The sequence below is a fragment of the Chlamydotis macqueenii genome, chromosome 2, assembly GCF_036417535.1.
Source record: "Chlamydotis macqueenii isolate bChlMac1 chromosome 2, bChlMac1.mat, whole genome shotgun sequence".
NCBI classification, from domain to species: domain Eukaryota; kingdom Metazoa; phylum Chordata; class Aves; order Otidiformes; family Otididae; genus Chlamydotis; species Chlamydotis macqueenii.
In genome coordinates, this window is record NC_141557.1 from 122,782,939 (window position 1) to 122,800,555 (window position 17,617).

Consider the following 17,617-nt stretch of genomic DNA (forward strand, 5'->3'; position numbering starts at 1 on the left):
CACTTGTTTTCCTACATACAATCCACATTACTAGAAAGGCAACTCCAAAGCCATGTAATATTTACATTCAGGTTTTCCAATATACACTTCCAAGAATGGACTAAAATACTGTGTGCTACTAAGTCAGTACCGTATCACTTTTCTATGTATCACTTTTAATTCTGAATTCAAATCCACAAAATCAACAAACTCACTAACCTTAGAAAGCACTTTATCATGCACTATCTGAATGTAGTAGAAGAGCTTTGTGTTGTACAGCTCCCAGAAATAATCATGGCAAGGTTCTGACTACTTAACCTTTTTACCTCAAAAAATAATAAAAAAAAAAAGTTACGGATGTACATGGACACAGCGTAATTTTTTTGTGCTTTCATCAAGTTCTGATGGTTTTGTTACTAAAAACTACATTCTTCTAAATGCATATTATGTATAATTTTCATAAATATATTACTATAACCTCACATTCTCTGCTAAATCAGTCTCCCACAATATCTACATATTATTTACTTCGTTGAAAAATACCATCACATTAGTATACTTGTTATTTTTCTTTGCTTTCAAGACAGTTAAATATTTTTCCAAGATCCTTAGTAAAAGGATTTTCATTCTTTTCAAACACTCTAACTTCATATGTGGTTACATTAATTGCCCTTTCAAACTGACAGACTTGTAAAAATCATCCTGAAGTGTCCATTTCTGATACTGCAGGAAAAAATGAAAATGTCAGTGAGTGAAGGAAAGATCTTGTTCCAAATAATTAACTTATTTATCCAGAGTAAAGCAGTTCCCTGTTCACACTGTAGAAAGAGACCAACCCTTCACTGCAAGTTTGCTCCTTCCACATTCAGGACATTGCAGTTCCATCATTAAGTGCCATCCCCTGCTGAGGAGCACGTGACTTTACTGTTCCACGATGTACCCTCAATGACCACCAGTTGCTGAATGATGCTAAAAAAAAATACTTATTTCTACCTATAAAAAAAAAAAAAACCCTGAACAGCTTGATTCTTGACAACCCTTTTCAGAAGTACCACCTGAAACAATCTCAAATGCATGTTAAAATTAAAATAACTGATGGGGAAATACCACTTGCTCCCCGAGAAGAATTTCAACTTTAACACAGATCTCTGATTCTGAGAGAGGCTTAAAATGTTAGCATGACAGCCTACACAGTTACTACTGTACATTTACTAATGACCTACCTAGAATTTGACAGATGGAAATGATATTTCGAAGCATGAAGTAGAGGCTGAATATTTTGAAGGTCACAGTGAAAAGAATCATCAGCATCTAACTGGATTTTAATAAGCTTTGCCAGAGGAACCTAGGATATGCATTTTTATTGACTGTTTGCTCAATTTGTTTTGTTTTGATTTATAGCAAAGCACTGTTGAAGAGGCCAAGGAAACTGTCAAATAGTCTGGTCAAGATCAGACAGGAAAAACATCTCCCTCTTCCATCTACAAATTCTGTAGCTCAGGTCATTTAATAACTTTGCCATCCACTGCATACTCAAAAAATATCAAGAAACAGACTTCTTAAACAACTGATGACTACAACAAGTGGGGAGGAAAAAAACAATAAATTTTTGTCTCCACATAACCAGTCTAAAAATACCCAAAGCAAGAAGATAGAATACCTCAGGCCTGAGCTCTGCTATGCGGGGGGGGGGGAGCGCAAGGTAATACATATTTTTGACTACCTACTCTCTCAGATGTACCCCTCAACACAAAATCACATAACGAATTTACAAAGTTCAAAACTAACGTTTCATTCATAAGACGGATACAAATACATTACGATCTCTCAAATACATTACTAGACCTCTTCATCTTCCGACAAAGGCCTAAGCTACAAAAAGTTTGGAGATAAATATATATATACATACACACACACATATATGGATGATCTTCAGAGCACTGTTAGGAGCAAAAGTGGTGCCAATTTTTTACATATATTTCGGAAGGAAGAATTTTATATATCGATTAAGCTCTGTCTTCTTCAAGCTATGAGTCTTACTGTCTCAATGAAACAAAGGCAATTTAAGTACTACTTCACATAACAGTTACAGAGCACTTGCAACCTGACAGCAAATTTCTGCCTGCCTCTAAGCTTTTTTGTAAGCTATCTACATAAAACCTTTATGATAAAACTACCACCAAACATCACACTAGCTCCTTTATGATAAAAGTCGTATGCTTAGCAGAAAGGATTACTTGACCTTCAACCACAGTTTAACAACTAAAACTATGACAGGAGCAGGGGAGGTTTAGGGCATCCATGAAGTCTTTGAGGGTTTGCTCAGAGTTGAGAGACTTTCTGCGGCTTGATTCCTGATGAAAACTGGAATAAACAGCACAATACTCAAGCACTTATTCAGACAAAACTTTTAGGGAACTCAATCTGCCTAATGAAGGACTGTGGAGTTCATCTCAAGATAACTGAATATATTATGAGTTTTGAGGATGCAGCATGACTGTGTGACTGAAAACACAAATTCATAGGATTTAGCTACTTTGAGAGACTGAAGGGCAGTGATTTAAGTAATCAGAGCCCCTTCCTGACCACATCTCCCTTTTCACTCAAGGCTTGAAGAAAGATCTAGTCTCCTTTTATGTTCAGTATTTTTATTAGGCAAACTACAGAAAAATAATTTTAAAAAATAATAATACATATTAAATCTCCCCAAACTAAAGCACCTTTCTACTCCAGTCAAATGAATGAGTAATCAACACAGTTAAAAACTGCTTAAATGCACTTTCCTTTCAGTACAAATATTTAAGTATAATGAAGAGTATGAAGTTTGTTTTATGTGATGCACAGATAAAAACCTGTACTAGAAACCAAAATGTATTACTCCAGACTGACTTAACTTACTTGTTCTTAAATATTCTGAAGTGGTCAAGTTTTCAAAGGTAAATTAATATTACACTACAGGGGAGACCTCTAAAACCAGGATTTTTTCCAAGAAACTTATTTCATTTAACCTATAATTTCCAAAAGTATAATCTAGATTTCTGTTTGCCTTCACAGCAATTGATGCTAGGAGTGTGTCTGAGTATTTCTTAAGAGAAATAGTGATACCACATGTTTAATTAATGCTACAAGGCTGCAAAACCTGACATCTTTTCCTCATAGGCTAGTTTAACACTTATCCTGTTTGGGACTATCCCCACCATCCAAATACCACTATGATGAAACTTCCCGGGTCACTCTACACCCAATTTTTATACTGGTAGCATCATCAACACAAGTTAATTCCACAGTACTCCTCAGCACAATTTTTGTAGTACAAAAGTGATCAATACCAACACTAAACAGGACACAAAGTCATCTTGAGAAAACAAAAGAGTTTAAATAAGTGAAAGAACTGCTGGGTTCAGAAAAGAGGGTATCCAAAGGAAAGGGTACACTCGTGCAGCTAAGACAAAACCCTTTGAAATTATAATTGGGAAAATATTACATTTTACAAGTAATGAGAAATTAAACGAGTTTGATATAAATATTTCATATACACTTTTTAAAGCAATTTCAACACATATTAAAAACAGCCTGAACAATTAGGATAATTAGCATATTACGATTCTCTGTAACTTTTAAAGTAACAAATAATATAACTTTGTTGTTTAGGAATAGAGCTGATTTCATTGTACTGGTATGCTTATAACTGTACTTAAACACCATTTAAAATAGCATGTAGCAACACCATCCTTTGACAGATGCAATAATATTTTTATTACTTTTTCTGAAACTGATTAAAATATAGCCATAAGCTACATGTTTGTGCTGGGGTATAATTAGAAGTGGTTTAGCCTAAACACAATCCCAGTATTCAAAAGAATTAAAGAAAATTGTCAAATCACAGAGGGAAAAAAAAATAAAAAATCTACAGATTCAAATTAACTAGCACTTATTCTGATCAGCTATGTCCAAGCTCTTCTCTAAGCTACATGGTTCACAGTTTCCTAGTGTCCTAGATGAAACAAAATGTGTGCGTATGAACCACAACAACTTCTAGTGAACAAAATAAGCTTGAACAATGTCTATGTTTAGCTTCCCTGACAGAATTTTACATTTGTTTCATTTTATTTTAATACTCACTCTTCCTAAAGTACTTGTAAGAGGAAGAGCACCAGTAACTGATAACAGGTAGCTAACACCATAAATTTACACCTTTGTACTGTATCATCTCATGAAAATATAAGGACAGCTGTAGGCAATTTCTGCTTTTACATATTTACATTGTATCTATACATCCATGTGATAAATACATAAATTATTATTAAGCCTTGCATGTAGGCAGCTGTAGTAAATGCACAATTAGTATAAATGAGAATTCCACACAAGACAGTAAGAGTTTGGAGAAACTTAACATTTACAAACTTGTAAATGTTTTATTACTAACTATACAGGCTTGATTGAAATTTAATAGTAAGCTGCCAGAATTTCTCTTTCTGCCTTTTCTTCAAAAATATCTCTTAAAAAAAAAAAAATTCCTATATCACAACCGATTCAAAAGACATGAAGTTCTCCCTAAACAGACAGATGTTTCGTTAAATGTGTGTGTATCTGTATTACATATAAATGTAACATTCATGATAAATACATATACCACACAATAAACAGTTTTATTAGAAGTGACAAGCAGTTAGGACAGTAAAATCTGATTTGCATACACAGGGTCTTTCTGCTGTTCAAACGTTTAGTGTAATGAGATCTCATTAATTCAGAATCAGATGATTTGCATGGCTTTTTAGAGAACCCATGCACTAGTAAATCTGACACCCTGTGGTATACAAATACCTGCTCAATGAATGAAGCAGAAGATAAGCTTTCTGACATTCTCCCTGCTTTTTGATTACTTAGCCATTCACAGTAAATGTGCATAGGACAAAATCAATCATCTACATCTTATTTCATGAGAAATACTTAAAATCTGGCAGTCTCCAAAGTGTAATGTGACCCACAACCATAAGGAAAAGCTTTTAGGGTAAAAGATAGTGACACATAGTGTTAGGCTACCAGGTAAATTACCTGTACAATAGGTAAGTCAGTGTATGTGCAATCTGCATGGTTAAATGGTATCAAATAAAGTACTACTTACAGCAACATGGAAGAGATTATTATTAGTTATCCTAACTTTAGTAAAAAACCAACTTTGACAAATAATTCCCTTTAAACACTTTCTAATCTGATTTCTAGGGATATTCTCCTTAGAGAGAGGAATTTAGCACATTAAATGCAAAAGAAGATTAGAGCAATTCAGTTTACTGTAATAGACACCTTTTGCATTTTTCCAAGTTCCTTTACACAGTTATTTCTTAATTGCATCTGATGGCAATTCTAGGTTTTACTTTCCTGATTCCCACTTGACTTCTCAAAGCTGATTTGAGCTGTTTTACTTTGGAGTTTTGAGTTACTGTTCTGTGTATTATAGCCACAGTTGTCTACACTCATTTGTTTTATCTAGCTCACTTTTTGGTTTTATACCAGTTCAGCCCTGGGTTGTTTTTTTTTTCCTTTCCTTTAAACAAATAAAACAAAATTATGCACATTGGGCCACATTCTCCTCTCTTCGTGCCCCCTTATAAAGCCTATCAAAACCGCCAGGGCTGGGCATGCATCACTCTGGCCATGTATTTTAATGTATTTCACAAGGTATCTCTACAGTCTGGACAGACAGGGAATTAGGAAATGGACAGAAGTTATTACAAAGAAGGCTATAATAGAAACCAATTTAATTCCTTCAACATGAGAATAACTATGTGAGCTTTCCCACTCTTCACTGTCAAGTACATACTTATGCGGTCATCTCAAAACCCTGCTATGTGCAGTCGTTAATTTTAATACCATGATCCTACAGTAACTGCTTATAAGACATGCAGGGTCCATTTAAATATTAACAATTTTGATATATCCTACGAGAAGGCCCCATCCTTTGTAACTGTTATCACATAACTGTTTTTAAAAGCATGTTATATCTTGTCAAAAATTTTAAAAACCCCTCTAATTCTATTCATTCCTGATAACTTGTCCTTCTAAAATAAGATAATAACAGGTGAACACTGATACTGAAATAGACAAAAAAAATACTTTAACAAGCCAATCTAAATAAAAGTAAAACTGAATTCACAGTAATGGTGATCAGTTCTGTTCAACATTAGGTTTTCATAACTTGTGTACAATTAGAAATTTTTGCATTTGATGTTTGGTGTACAACTGTGCATTTAAAATGCATTAGTAACTTCAATCTGTTCAATTTCAGATAAAGGGTCATTATATTCCTTGAAAAATTAAAAAAAAATATAGGCAGCTATATAAGCAATTATATTGAGAGTTAATCAATGTTTTACAGTCAAGTAACAAGTTTGCACAATTTAAAAATCAATATAAATTTTATTAAATTCTAGATGTGATTTTTTGATGAGCAGGAAAAATACACAACTCTCTATTATCAAAATAATCAGATAAATGCAAAAAAAAATCCTCTGCACTTCAGAAATTTAAACATTTTACATTTGATCAATACAAAATGTTACTTTGTTCTAATATTTGAATTATTTTTAACTAGTTTTCCAAGGCTACCTAAACATTTGGTAATTGGTTAAAGATGCTTAACAGTTCAGTGGATAGATACTGCACATTTCTTTCAAAAGCAAAGCAAGCTAAATCCTCACTAGGAGCAGGTATTTGGAGAACATCTCCTCTAAAACAAGTTCTCTATCACTTCAGTAGTGGTGGCTGCTAGCTCCTTTTAACTCTACACTGATTGGAGAATGGTCTAATTGCTCTAACATATTTCACATTTTCCAGAATACATCCCCTTGGTAAACAGATAAACTTATTCAAGAACCCCCCCAAAAGGTATTTGCTGACAAAAACTGGTTTTAGAGATTTAAGAGGTTATAGATACAAAATTTGAAAACCTTATGGCTTAGACTCTGAAATAAAAAAATTATTTTAACAAAATAACCTTGAACACTTACAAACAGTGGTTTATTTAGAACATGAGCAGTGCCCTCTTTAACCCATCAATTTAAAAACACATGCACTACTCTGGAAGGAGGAGACTTAAGGGCACCATTTTGACTGACTAGCTGCAGAGATGGACGACCATTAGAAGTGTCTGTGCTTTGTATACAGTGCCTTTTGGAATTACACAAACTTTTAAAAAGTTTCTTAATTTAAATCTCAAAGTTCTACATTGGGAAACTAATTTTTCAGTATAATTACTAAATGAAAAGTACACACCAAGAGACACGCTTCAACTAAGCATTCGAGAAAAGCTGAATGTATGTCCATTTAGATTCCTGGATTTGCTGTACTGTTGTAGAATACTGTAGTTACTATTTTTTAAACATTATTGGATAGGATTGGTAAGTATCTAAGAAAGGTTTTAACACATTTACAGCTCCCTAGTTTACCTACAAAAAGTAGGGTAACTTTACCAAGAACAGCCCATAGTATTTGTTTCCTCAGGTGTTTTAATTTTAGAAAATCTTGAAAAAAAAAAATCATACCAAATTGTGTATAGAACCAGAGCAACATATAATAGAGAAGATTATCTTAACTCTTAGAAGTAAGGAAGCTTCAAAAATTATTTTATTTTTATTAAACACCACATCATCCCTGTAAGAAGAATTCAGTTTTCTACAAAAAGAGAGTAAGTTTGTAAAAAAAAAACAATCCTAAACAACATTTATCTTCTGCTACTATCATCATCATCTGGTTTATACCTTAAAATTAAACCCAGTTTGGAAGAGTATCCAATTCTGTGAGAACACCCTTTCCTCTTTCTCCTCCCTATGTCCTGAATTTTGTACTATGGCTGGATACACTGAATTTACTTTGTATGACATAACCCTAAGTCAAGAAAGATACAACAAGTCCACAACTTGTGCTTCTTTCCTGGTGTTACTACCACTGCCTATACCTATTTTCAACATTACAATATTAATGATTTAGAAGGTCTTAACTAGGTAAAAATACATTAACACATTAAACACTTCATACTGATGGTCACAAACACAGTATTTGAAGAGTTCTTAAATATTGTTCTCAAATAGCATTAACTAGTTTATTAAAGTTAGTTCTGTACATGTACTACTATCTATCTACCATGGTACATTAAAAACACCGACACTTGGTGTACTGATATTAATTTATTGAATTTCTATGCATTTCAAGATAATGTTACTTCAGTCAATAAAAAGAAGAGATCAGTGTAAGAAATATCTGGAAAGGAACTTTGAAGTATGAATTCTTGTTAACTATAAAAGAAATCTCTAAACCATAAAAGACATTTTTTGGAAAAACGTTCAGTTTCATTCCTTTACACAAACTGATTAATCTTTCTTCCTTAATGAGCCTTTTTTTTCTAGCCTAAGAGTAGTTAATGTGATTTAATTTTCACAATTGTGACTCACTGGAAAACTTTGAGATTTCTTCCAAAATCTCTTAACCACAAAACTATCCTAGTCAACAACTACTATACACCAGCTTCTTTGGTCACACTTGCAGAAAAGGTACAGATCATTTGCGAACACATGCTACTCAATGCAGAGGGCTATCACAACTGATACTCAACTTCCAGAATTAAAAAAAAAACATTTGCTCAAATAGCCTCCCTACAAGTTCAGCTCCATCTTCGCTCTCGAGAACCACATACCTGTACACAATTTTTAATCAAGAATTAAATACAAAGACTACAAAAACAAGGCGCGTGTAAATGAAACATTGTAACTCCTCGTAAAAATATTAAATTGCCATGTTAGGAGGCGATGTTAGTTTTCTAAATAGCATATTTCACTGAAAACTAAAATACATAGGAGATAATAGGGACAAGTGGAACATCATTAAACATTTACAAGTTAAAAATTAAGCAAAAAACTGTATCAGCCAGAACCCATGATAAAAGGACGCATGCACACATACACATGAAACTAGACCACAGTTAGGATGATTTTTCTTTTTTTAAACAAAGCCAGAGGCAATTCTTCCGAGTGATGTTATAATTACACAGCTAAGGTGTACTTTTAAAAAGCCTCTAGTTTGGCCAATTAAAACCTCCAGTTATTTTCACTACTTTCAAAATCTTTTGGGACTGTTCAGAAGATTCAAGTCTAGAACAAGCTCTACAAGGCTTTTCAACAAACTCAAGTGTCCCCAACAAAAGTGAATTTATTCGACGTAAAAATAATGCACTTCACAACTTTTACAAAATGTCTGTGAAACTGCCCTATGCACACAGGTCTCCTCCCAGGGAATTCTTAGCTAGCAGAACAGCACTAGGTTTTAACATTAAAGGACCTGAGACTATTTCATTTCTGCAACACCCATTCCAGAAAACGCTCTCCAAAACGCAGCGTTGTGATCAACACACCAAGAAAACTCCCCTGAAGACCTGCTACACACAAAAGAATTGCTTTGATCCAAACGAATCTGCACGTTTTCCCCGATTACCCAGCCTTAATTTATCAGACCAGGGCCGATTTGATCCCTTCCCATTAAAAAAAAAACAACAACGAACCATCCCTCTGCCAGAGGCAGAGGTGCTGCAGAGGTGATGATCACCCCAGGAAAAGAGAAGCTGTCTCTTTAAAATGCCCTGCTATGTCCCTGATCCCACGTGGAACCAACATCAGCAGCACTTTCGCATTAACTTCAAGGCGAGGCGAGATGAGGCATCATCATTTTATATAAATAAAACGGGGAGACTGCAGAACGCGTTCGTGGTAGGAGACAAACAGGTGAACTGGACGTGCCAGGGAAACCAGCAGCCCCCCGCAGAAGAGGTGCCCTGCCCCTGAGCCCTCTCCGCTTTCCCAGTGGAGCGCTACCTCGAGCCCACACTGCCCCGAAGGATCCAGTTTGGATAGGGGAGGGAGCCACCAGGAAAACTCGAAATTCAAAGGCAACGAAAATGCACTTTATAAACCGGAAAGGTTCACCCTTTGCCTCACACATCCTAATTAGATCAGGAAAGTGACACTACAAAGGCATTACATTCCGGTCCGAGAAAAAAAAAAAAAAAAAAAAAAAAAAAAAAAAAGAAGAAAGAAATAAAAAGACGACAGAGGGAAAGAAAGGAGCCCCCATCTCCCCAGACCCCCCAAACATACCAAAAAAGCATTTAAAAAGCCAGTTACAAAGCGGCACAGACAGCATTTATCTTATCTAGGATCACTCCACATTACCCCCAAGTTATGCAGTTTCTGCACTATCATCTCCCCCTACCTCCCTCTCCTGAAAGGGATTTTCACGTTTTCTCATTGTCGGTGGCGAGTTATAAGAGGCTTTCGCCTTCCCAAAGAATTCATCAACAAAAAAAAATAATAAATATTAACTCCTTGCTCCCTGAAACCTTAAAACGGTCTCGGGAAGACACGGGTTTTATTCTGTTACCTTGAGGAAGAAAAGGGGGAGCAGCCCCGATTTTTAGGTATTTTTTGGCATTTTTTTCTGATTTTTATTTTGTTATATGCCTCAGTTCTCCCTCCATTTTGGTTGTTTATGATACTGACAACAAGCTGTCCCTGCTCTCTCTCTCTCTCTCTCTCTCTCCGGATCTCTCCTGCTTTCAGTTAGCAAACCCCCCTCCCCAATGCAACGCGGCTCGGCACTTACTTGGGTTCACACTTTTCTCTAAACACACACCGATGGGGAAGGGAAAAGCTTCAGGGCCACTCGGAGGGGGAGAGCAGGCAAATTCGTTTCTTTATTACGAAAAAAAAAAAACTTTTGTCCAAAAAAACGACGGGCAAGGGGGGTCGAGTGCCCCAAAGTCACTCCGGATCCCCCCAAAGACGGAGCCGCCAGGTCCGGAGGACACCCCACGGGTAGCCGGGTCCACGGGGGAAATTTCTGTGCGAAATTCGGCCGGTTTGAGGCGGGGGGTGAATTTATATTAATTTTTTCCCTCATTTTTTTCGGCACCGCGGTCTCTAATGTCTTCCGCTCCCTCTCGCCGCTGTCACTGCATTCACAGCACAGGCTCCGCACAGGCGAGGAGGGGAGGGGGCGGCCGCGCGCCTCCCGCTTCTGCCCCTGCCCCGCGCCGCCGCCGCCGCCGCCCCGGCCCCGGCCCGCCGCGGGGGTCGGCGGCGGGCACCCCGCGCCCTCCTGCCGTCCCCCGGGCAGACCGCCGCCTCGCCCGCTCGCTCGCGAACCAACATAGCGCGGCGGGGAGGGAGGGGAGGAGTGGAGGAAACTCCTGAGAGAGAGGGCTTGCTTTTTTTTTTTTTTTTTTTTTTTTTCTCTGAAAATCATCTCTTTCTGCCTCCGAGGGAGGAGAAGGGGGGGGGGGGGCACCGCTCGCCTCGCCTCCCCTTCCCTGCTTTTTCCCCCCTCCGGTTTTTGGTAGGGGGGGGGGTCCGGCGCGGGACGGCGGGGGGCTGCGGGAGACGGGGGGTGAGAGGGATGGAAGGGAGGGATGGTTAACACAAACTTTTCCTCGCTGCTCCTCTCTCCTCTCCCCCCTCCTTCTCCTCCTCCCCCTTCATAATTTAAATAACCCTGATATTTCCCTGCTAAACCCCGGCGCCTGCCCCCCAAACCCGCAGCAGACTCACCGCGGGAGCCTCAGCATCCCCTCTGCGCCCCGTTTCCACCCTTTACAGTGTTCTCCGATTTTTCTGTAATTTTTTCCCCATATTTCGGGCTGGACGCGGCGGGCCTGGAAATTGTTTGCTTTCCCGTCTTTCCAGCAGCCATTGTAGTGTATGCGCTGCGGTGCAGCCCAGCCTGCCGCACACGCCGCGCCCACGCCGCCCGCCGCCCACACGCACCGCGGGTTGGACGCCTCCCCCCGTCAGTCAGGGCCGCGGCCGCGCCCCGCCGCCGGCGCCTGCGGCCCCCGCCGCCCGCCCCGTTGGTGGAAGGAGGCGCCGCTCAAAGCCGGGGCGGGCTCGACGCCGCCGCCATTGGCGCCCAGGCCCTGCCACTCAGCGCCGCCGGGGCGTGGGCGGTGGCGGCGCTGGGCCGGGGGGAGCCGCGAGGCCGGGAGCGGGGTAGGCTGCGCCCGTACTTAAGCGGGCTGCCCGAGCCGCTGACGTCTTTCGAATTGGAGACGGGCTGCCCCCTCCCGCCCCGGGCTCCCGCGGACACGGCCGGGGACGGAGGTGAGTGCTGCCGGCGGCGACCCGCGCTGCCCTCTCCGCCTGTTGCGCGCAGCGGCCGGCTGCCGCGTTCCCTTCCTTTGCCGCCGGGCGAGGGAAGGCGCGCTCGCCTTTCGCCGCCGGCGGGCTGGGAGAGCCCTGACCGGGCCCGGCGCGGCGGGGGCCGGGCCCCACTCGCTGGCGGCAGGTGGTGCTGAGGGAAGGCTGCGCGCGCCTGGCGGCCGTTGGGCACCGGTGGCCGTTGGGGCGAGGGCCGTTACCCATGCGAGGCGACGGCGGGCTCCTCTGCCTGTCCCCGCCGCCGGTGCGGGAAGGCAGGGGTTGAGGGGTGGGCGCCGGCGTCGCCCCGGCGCTGGCCGGCCCCTGTGGCGGCCCGCCCGCCCCCTCTGCACCTGGCCTGCTCCCCGGCTCCCTGCCGCGGGCTGGGGCGGACGAGGCAGCTCGGCAGTGCCGAGTGTCCGGACCCGCCGGCTGCCGGCCCCCGCTTGCCCTCCTGCAATAGCGATAAAAACCGTAGCAGGATTTTTACACGGCCCTCGCTCCAGGGTTGGAGGTTTAATAAGCTGGTCTGTATTGCAGCATGATTAACGATGCTGTGTATATATATATATGCGTTTTAAAAAGCCAAACACTTTTCAATGGGAGGGAGCCCGTGGAAAAATATCCTGATGGTTTATGAACTGAAAAAGCCCTAGGGTTAAAGAGTGCCAGCAACAAATGTATTTCTCTGTGGTACAGTTTACAACTGTTAATGTGTTAAAGCATAATTAAGAACTGTGGAGTAGAGAAGCCTTTGGTTGTGGCTGAGCTCAGACCTGTGATCTGAAAGCAGGAAGGGAAAGCCTGTGCATGTGCAAAGACTGGAGGGGAAGCTGGCTTCCTGCTCAACTGCTCATTCAGTCACACAGCAGCGTTTCGGTGTGACCTGCCTGCCCTTCTCGCTGATAGTGTTTCAAATCCTGAAGTGCTTCGGAGAGGGGAGGAGAGGAACACATGCAGGAACTGTCAGACCTTTTTGGTAGTACCAAGTATGTTTAAGCATTTGTCTACTCTGAACTAGGCAGCCTCATGAGAACCTGAGCTACCTGTTTATTAAGCAGGTATTTAACGTATTGTGTGCACTGTTCCTTAAATTGGGCACGGTTGAGAACTCTGGTAGTGTAATCAAACAGAAAATGCTAATTGCACTTTGTGTAATGAACACTGGTGTGATGACACATCCTACTACTCTTTCGGAGAGTAAGGCTGAAGTCGATCTAACGCGGAATACCTTGAGGCATATCTGCTTAAGTGGTACTTACACCTTTAATATCAATGAAGCAGAGTTGTAACACAGACACAAACTTCTAACAACTTTGTGTCTGTAGTACTGACTTAAATGAGGCATTTTGTTATGCTGCTTTTGTTTTCTTCTACTTTTCCCCCCTCCTTCCTTGAAGTCTGGATGATGCTATTGTTCTACCTGCTTGTGTTTCCATTTGATTTGGAAGTGCCTGGTCAAAAATCCTCTTGCACCCACAAAAAAAGCTAACATTTGCCTAGCTTGTAAAGTTAAGTTAAACACTGGATGGTTCTCAAAGCAAAGTGGAAGGGTTTCCTGATGCTGTTCTTCAAAAGGCCTGTTTGCAGAAAACGATCACATGGAATGCAAAAAATATTCCAAGCACCAGGAGAGTATACTTGTACAGGATGTTAAATATAAGGCTTATTCACCTGGAATACCTTACTCTTACCCAAAGAAGAACCTTCATCTGAAACATTGATTTCTGTCTGTAAGCTACTAAGAGCAGATTTTTGTCTGCTGATATTAAGCAAAAATGGCTTTTTGCTGCAGACTTGCAGTTCTCAATTTTTAACGTGAACAGAAACACATATAAGTTTAAAATTAGCAGCAATATCTCTAGGGGGAAAAAAAAAACAAACCAAAATCAAGCAAGGATGTTCTTTCACAGTTTGCTTAATCAGCTGTACTTCAATTTGTTGCAAAGAGCGCTCTCTCTCTTCCTCAGTCCTGTATTTCTGCTTGCATTGACTGAAGCAGTCATCTGGTCAGTGTTACAATGTTAATTTGGTTTTGGTTACATTTAGTATTTGTTACAAATACCTGCATGGCCATATGTGTGCCAGAGGCAATGTATGGGAAGTAGTAAAGGGAGTGAGGGTCTTCTGGTTGTCTTCATGTCATCATCTTGCAGCAGTGTAGGTTCTTGACTCTGAACTCCGTGTCTCTCAAGCTTACAGTTCCCAGAGTCAGTGTCAACAACTAAACTGATGAAAAATTATTCAAGCTGTCATACACAGGGTAAATGGATCTGGTCCCTCCTCATGGTGAAACCATTTTGTTTTTCTGTTAAGTATCTGATACAGCAGCACAGGAGATGGTTGGGCACTTTTTACACCTGGGAAAGCTCAGTGAAGATACAGATGTGATCCAGCTAAGGAGTAGGCACAAATCTGGAAAAGCTTACTCATACATTGCTCCCACACACTATTAATTGAAGTGTCTACAGTGTGTTGGCTGTGAACAGCTTCTATGGAGCTGTTTCTCCTAGACACGATCGCTTCCTCAATGGTATGACAGGCTGGTATGAAAGTCACTGCAGTGGCTCCATTCTCTGCAGGAATTTATCAGGGAGTAAGCAGTCTTGGTGACAGGCTGAACTTGCCTGAGTTGTCTTGCTGTTAGTGCTTTTGAAATAACACTTACGCAAAACAAGTTTTATGGTGGTGGGCTTTTTCCTTTTAAAGACAACCAAACTGTGGTTATTGGAAGACCTTTATTATATGCTGCAGTTCAGACTTAGTTCTGAGTTACTATTAAAAGTAGATACTTAACCTGTTTCTTTTCTGTTTCTAGTCAAGGTACAAGTATCTGTCTAGAATGTCCAGGCATGCACAACAGCTTAGAGACCATGATATAAATCCATGTGTAGCGGTAAGATGATGAAATTGAGCTTTCTGTTTATATGTTAAATAATACAATTTCTAGAGGATTTTTTTTATGGATAGCACTCTTCCATTGGCATTCTGCATAAAACGTTTCTTAGAGTCTAAAGATGGGGAAAGCTGAAGATCATCTGTTACAGTAAGTGTGAAATAACAACGTGTAATTTCTCATAAACAGCAGTGATACAACGGATGGCAGTCTCTTAAATTTTCTGTCCTTAAAACCAGAGTCTGAAATCCTGATTAGACAAGCTTAGTCAATTTTTAAGTCTTTTGTGGCTTATACCAAGCATCTTTGTAAACAGCTATTCTGTGGACTCTATCCTTACTATTTAAAGAGTACTAATGTCTGTTATCTCAAAATGAAGTCATTTCTTGGAATTACTGATTATCCTTTGTGATAGATGTTCCTCTGCTCTCTCTGATAGTATTCTTTTATCTGAGACGCTGCCTTCTATCTTCATAGTTACTCTAGGACTTGTTAAAATTTTTAGACACTGACTACAGTAACTTTCCTCAGCTCTGAAGTGTGTTTTCCCTATTAAAGGAAACAGATGCCTCTAGAAAATGTATGGATGACAACAACTATAAGAAGGATATGTGTACTGCTTATTTTTTGAAGTACAAAAGCTGCAGAAAATTCTGGGTAAGCGCAGTAGAATTTTCTAAGTTTTACTCCATGCCTTACTTTAAGTTCATTACTTCTGACACACTGCTTTCTAAACTCTTCAGACTTATCTAGTGCTGACTACTGCTGTTTTTGTGGTGACTTACAAGGCATTAGGTAGTCTCAGTATGTGTCGCTGGAAGACTTAAGCGGATGCACATTGAAGTACTTCACTTTGTTCTCATAAGCTTGTTCTCTTAGATTGTGGGTCTGTGTTCTTGCAGTAATGTTCCCCTCTGAATTTGAGTCAGACATTTCTAGTAATAAGTTCTGTTTTAAATACATAAAACAAAAAAATTCTGAGGTAAGATATGTTGGTCTGTTTTTCCACTTCTGTAGGTCGTGTTTACTTTAACCCAAGATAAAGCTTAGGAAGAGTTCATTCTTGTTTGGTGGTGTCCTTATTTCCTTCTCTCTTGTGGTAGAAAAGTATCCTGAGGAACTACATGCGGTTAAACTGTTCTCTATTTCCTTTCCTTAAGCCGTAGTAGTAAAGAGTCTTTTAGCCTAGCTTTTAAACAGTTGTGCAAACAGCAGCAAAAAACTATTTACAGACAATTGCACGTTAGTCTTACATAGTGTAATGGGAATACTGTAATTTCATTGTCTTCTGAAGCAGCAAGGTAAACTATCGGATACCTTCAATTAAATACTAGTACATTTAGTTATCAGCTAATCAGACTTAGAGTATCTGGCTTTTGATATATCAAGAGTACTTCTATTAAAGAATCTTATTGATTGCTTATTCACTGCTCAGAGGCAGATACATCTGAGAAATCTGTGTTCTCATGGACACTTTCTTCTATTTCCAGCATGACGTTATGATGCAAAGAAAAAGAAATGGTGTGAAACCAGAGATGCCCTCAGCAGAAGAGAGGAAGAAAATATTGGAATCAATGGGGAAGCCCTACTGACTAGAAACTTGCACTGACTGTTTTCACTGTACATATGAAGACTTAGCAGCAAGTTGCCTTGTTATGAACTTTACAGTTGTCATATCTTGGATTAAAAGAAGCTCTTAAATTTTGGAATGTGTCAGTTTTCAAGGATGTAACTTCTTGATTTTATTTGTATTCCCTATCATGAGAACTTGGCCTCTCACTGGAAGACATGAGTATCAACACAGCTTATATCTAGACACTTTGAGAGTAGAAACTAACTTGCTGTGAAATGCTATGTATAAAATGAATGGGACCTGCAGAAGGTCCGCTTGAAAAGAGGGAGGTGGTGAGTTTTGCAGTGTAGTTCTAAGAATGGAGCAGGTTGAGACCCTGGTATGTGCAACGTGTTTCTTCTATCCAGCTAGTCTGCCTAATATTCTGAATTTATCATGTGTGATCCTATCACTATTTTCACAAGTTGTATTCTGTGCCCCTGGTTTAAAGAAGGTTGTTCGTGAACTAAAATCCCAAATCCAACAAGCCTGTCATTAGGTCTGCCACTGCACTCATCAGTGACAGCAGCAGCTTGCAATAAATCAGATCTGCAAGCTTTGCTTGTTACAAGGTTAGAGAGGTTGATGAAGATAGAAGTGAACTCCTCAGGTCTGAACTGAATAGTATCTTCTGTGGATAGTAAATAGATACTTTGCTGGCAGGGAGGCAGGGGAACTTGTAGACATGTAAACATACACTCTGAGTGACATGGCAGGTTTAAGTATAGTATGTCTATCTAAGACTCTCTGGACAGCTGAAGCCCTGGGTTTGGAAATGCTTATTCATACAAGACCACGAAGCTCAGTTTGAAGAGTACTCTAATCTTAAGTAAGATTGATTCCTTAATTGAACAGCTAGTAAGTGTAAATGGGTTGCTGTCTAGTGGAAACACCATTTTCTTACCTTTTAGTACCTTCAGGTGTCCTAACTTAAAAGCTTGCACCCTGTGGTGA

General features: G+C 40.1%; 2 protein-coding genes across 20 annotated transcripts in view; one reads left to right on the forward strand and one right to left on the reverse strand.

The window, feature by feature from the left end:
- Nucleotides 1-11,757, reverse strand: part of PLAG1 (PLAG1 zinc finger) — a 50,215-nt gene extending 38,458 nt beyond the window's left edge. For 2 of the 5 annotated variants that reach the window (XM_086740837.1, XM_086740839.1), the window contains exon 1: nucleotides 11,571-11,757. The gene's annotated coding sequence lies outside the window, so the exon portion shown is untranslated. Of the gene's footprint in view, nucleotides 1-1,202; nucleotides 1,325-10,626 lie in introns of all 5 variants that reach the window. The other 3 variants (XM_086740838.1, XM_086740836.1, XM_086740835.1) reach the window with 3 other exon arrangements.
- Nucleotides 11,758-11,874: 117 nt separating this feature from the next.
- The window catches only part of CHCHD7 (coiled-coil-helix-coiled-coil-helix domain containing 7), a 39,123-nt gene continuing 33,380 nt past the window's right edge, over nucleotides 11,875-17,617 (forward strand). For 4 of the 15 annotated variants that reach the window (XR_015257693.1, XR_015257694.1, XR_015257698.1 and 1 more), the window contains exon 1: nucleotides 11,896-12,119. Coding sequence is in view for 3 of the 15 variants with exons in the window: in XM_086740843.1 (XP_086596969.1) it covers nucleotides 14,998-15,051; nucleotides 15,610-15,708; nucleotides 16,542-16,643 (255 nt within the window). In the remaining 12 variants the exon portion in view is untranslated. Of the gene's footprint in view, nucleotides 12,120-14,314; nucleotides 14,419-14,973; nucleotides 15,052-15,609; nucleotides 15,709-16,541; nucleotides 16,950-17,617 lie in introns of those variants that run through there. The other 11 variants (XR_015257697.1, XR_015257695.1, XR_015257691.1 and 8 more) reach the window with 8 other exon arrangements.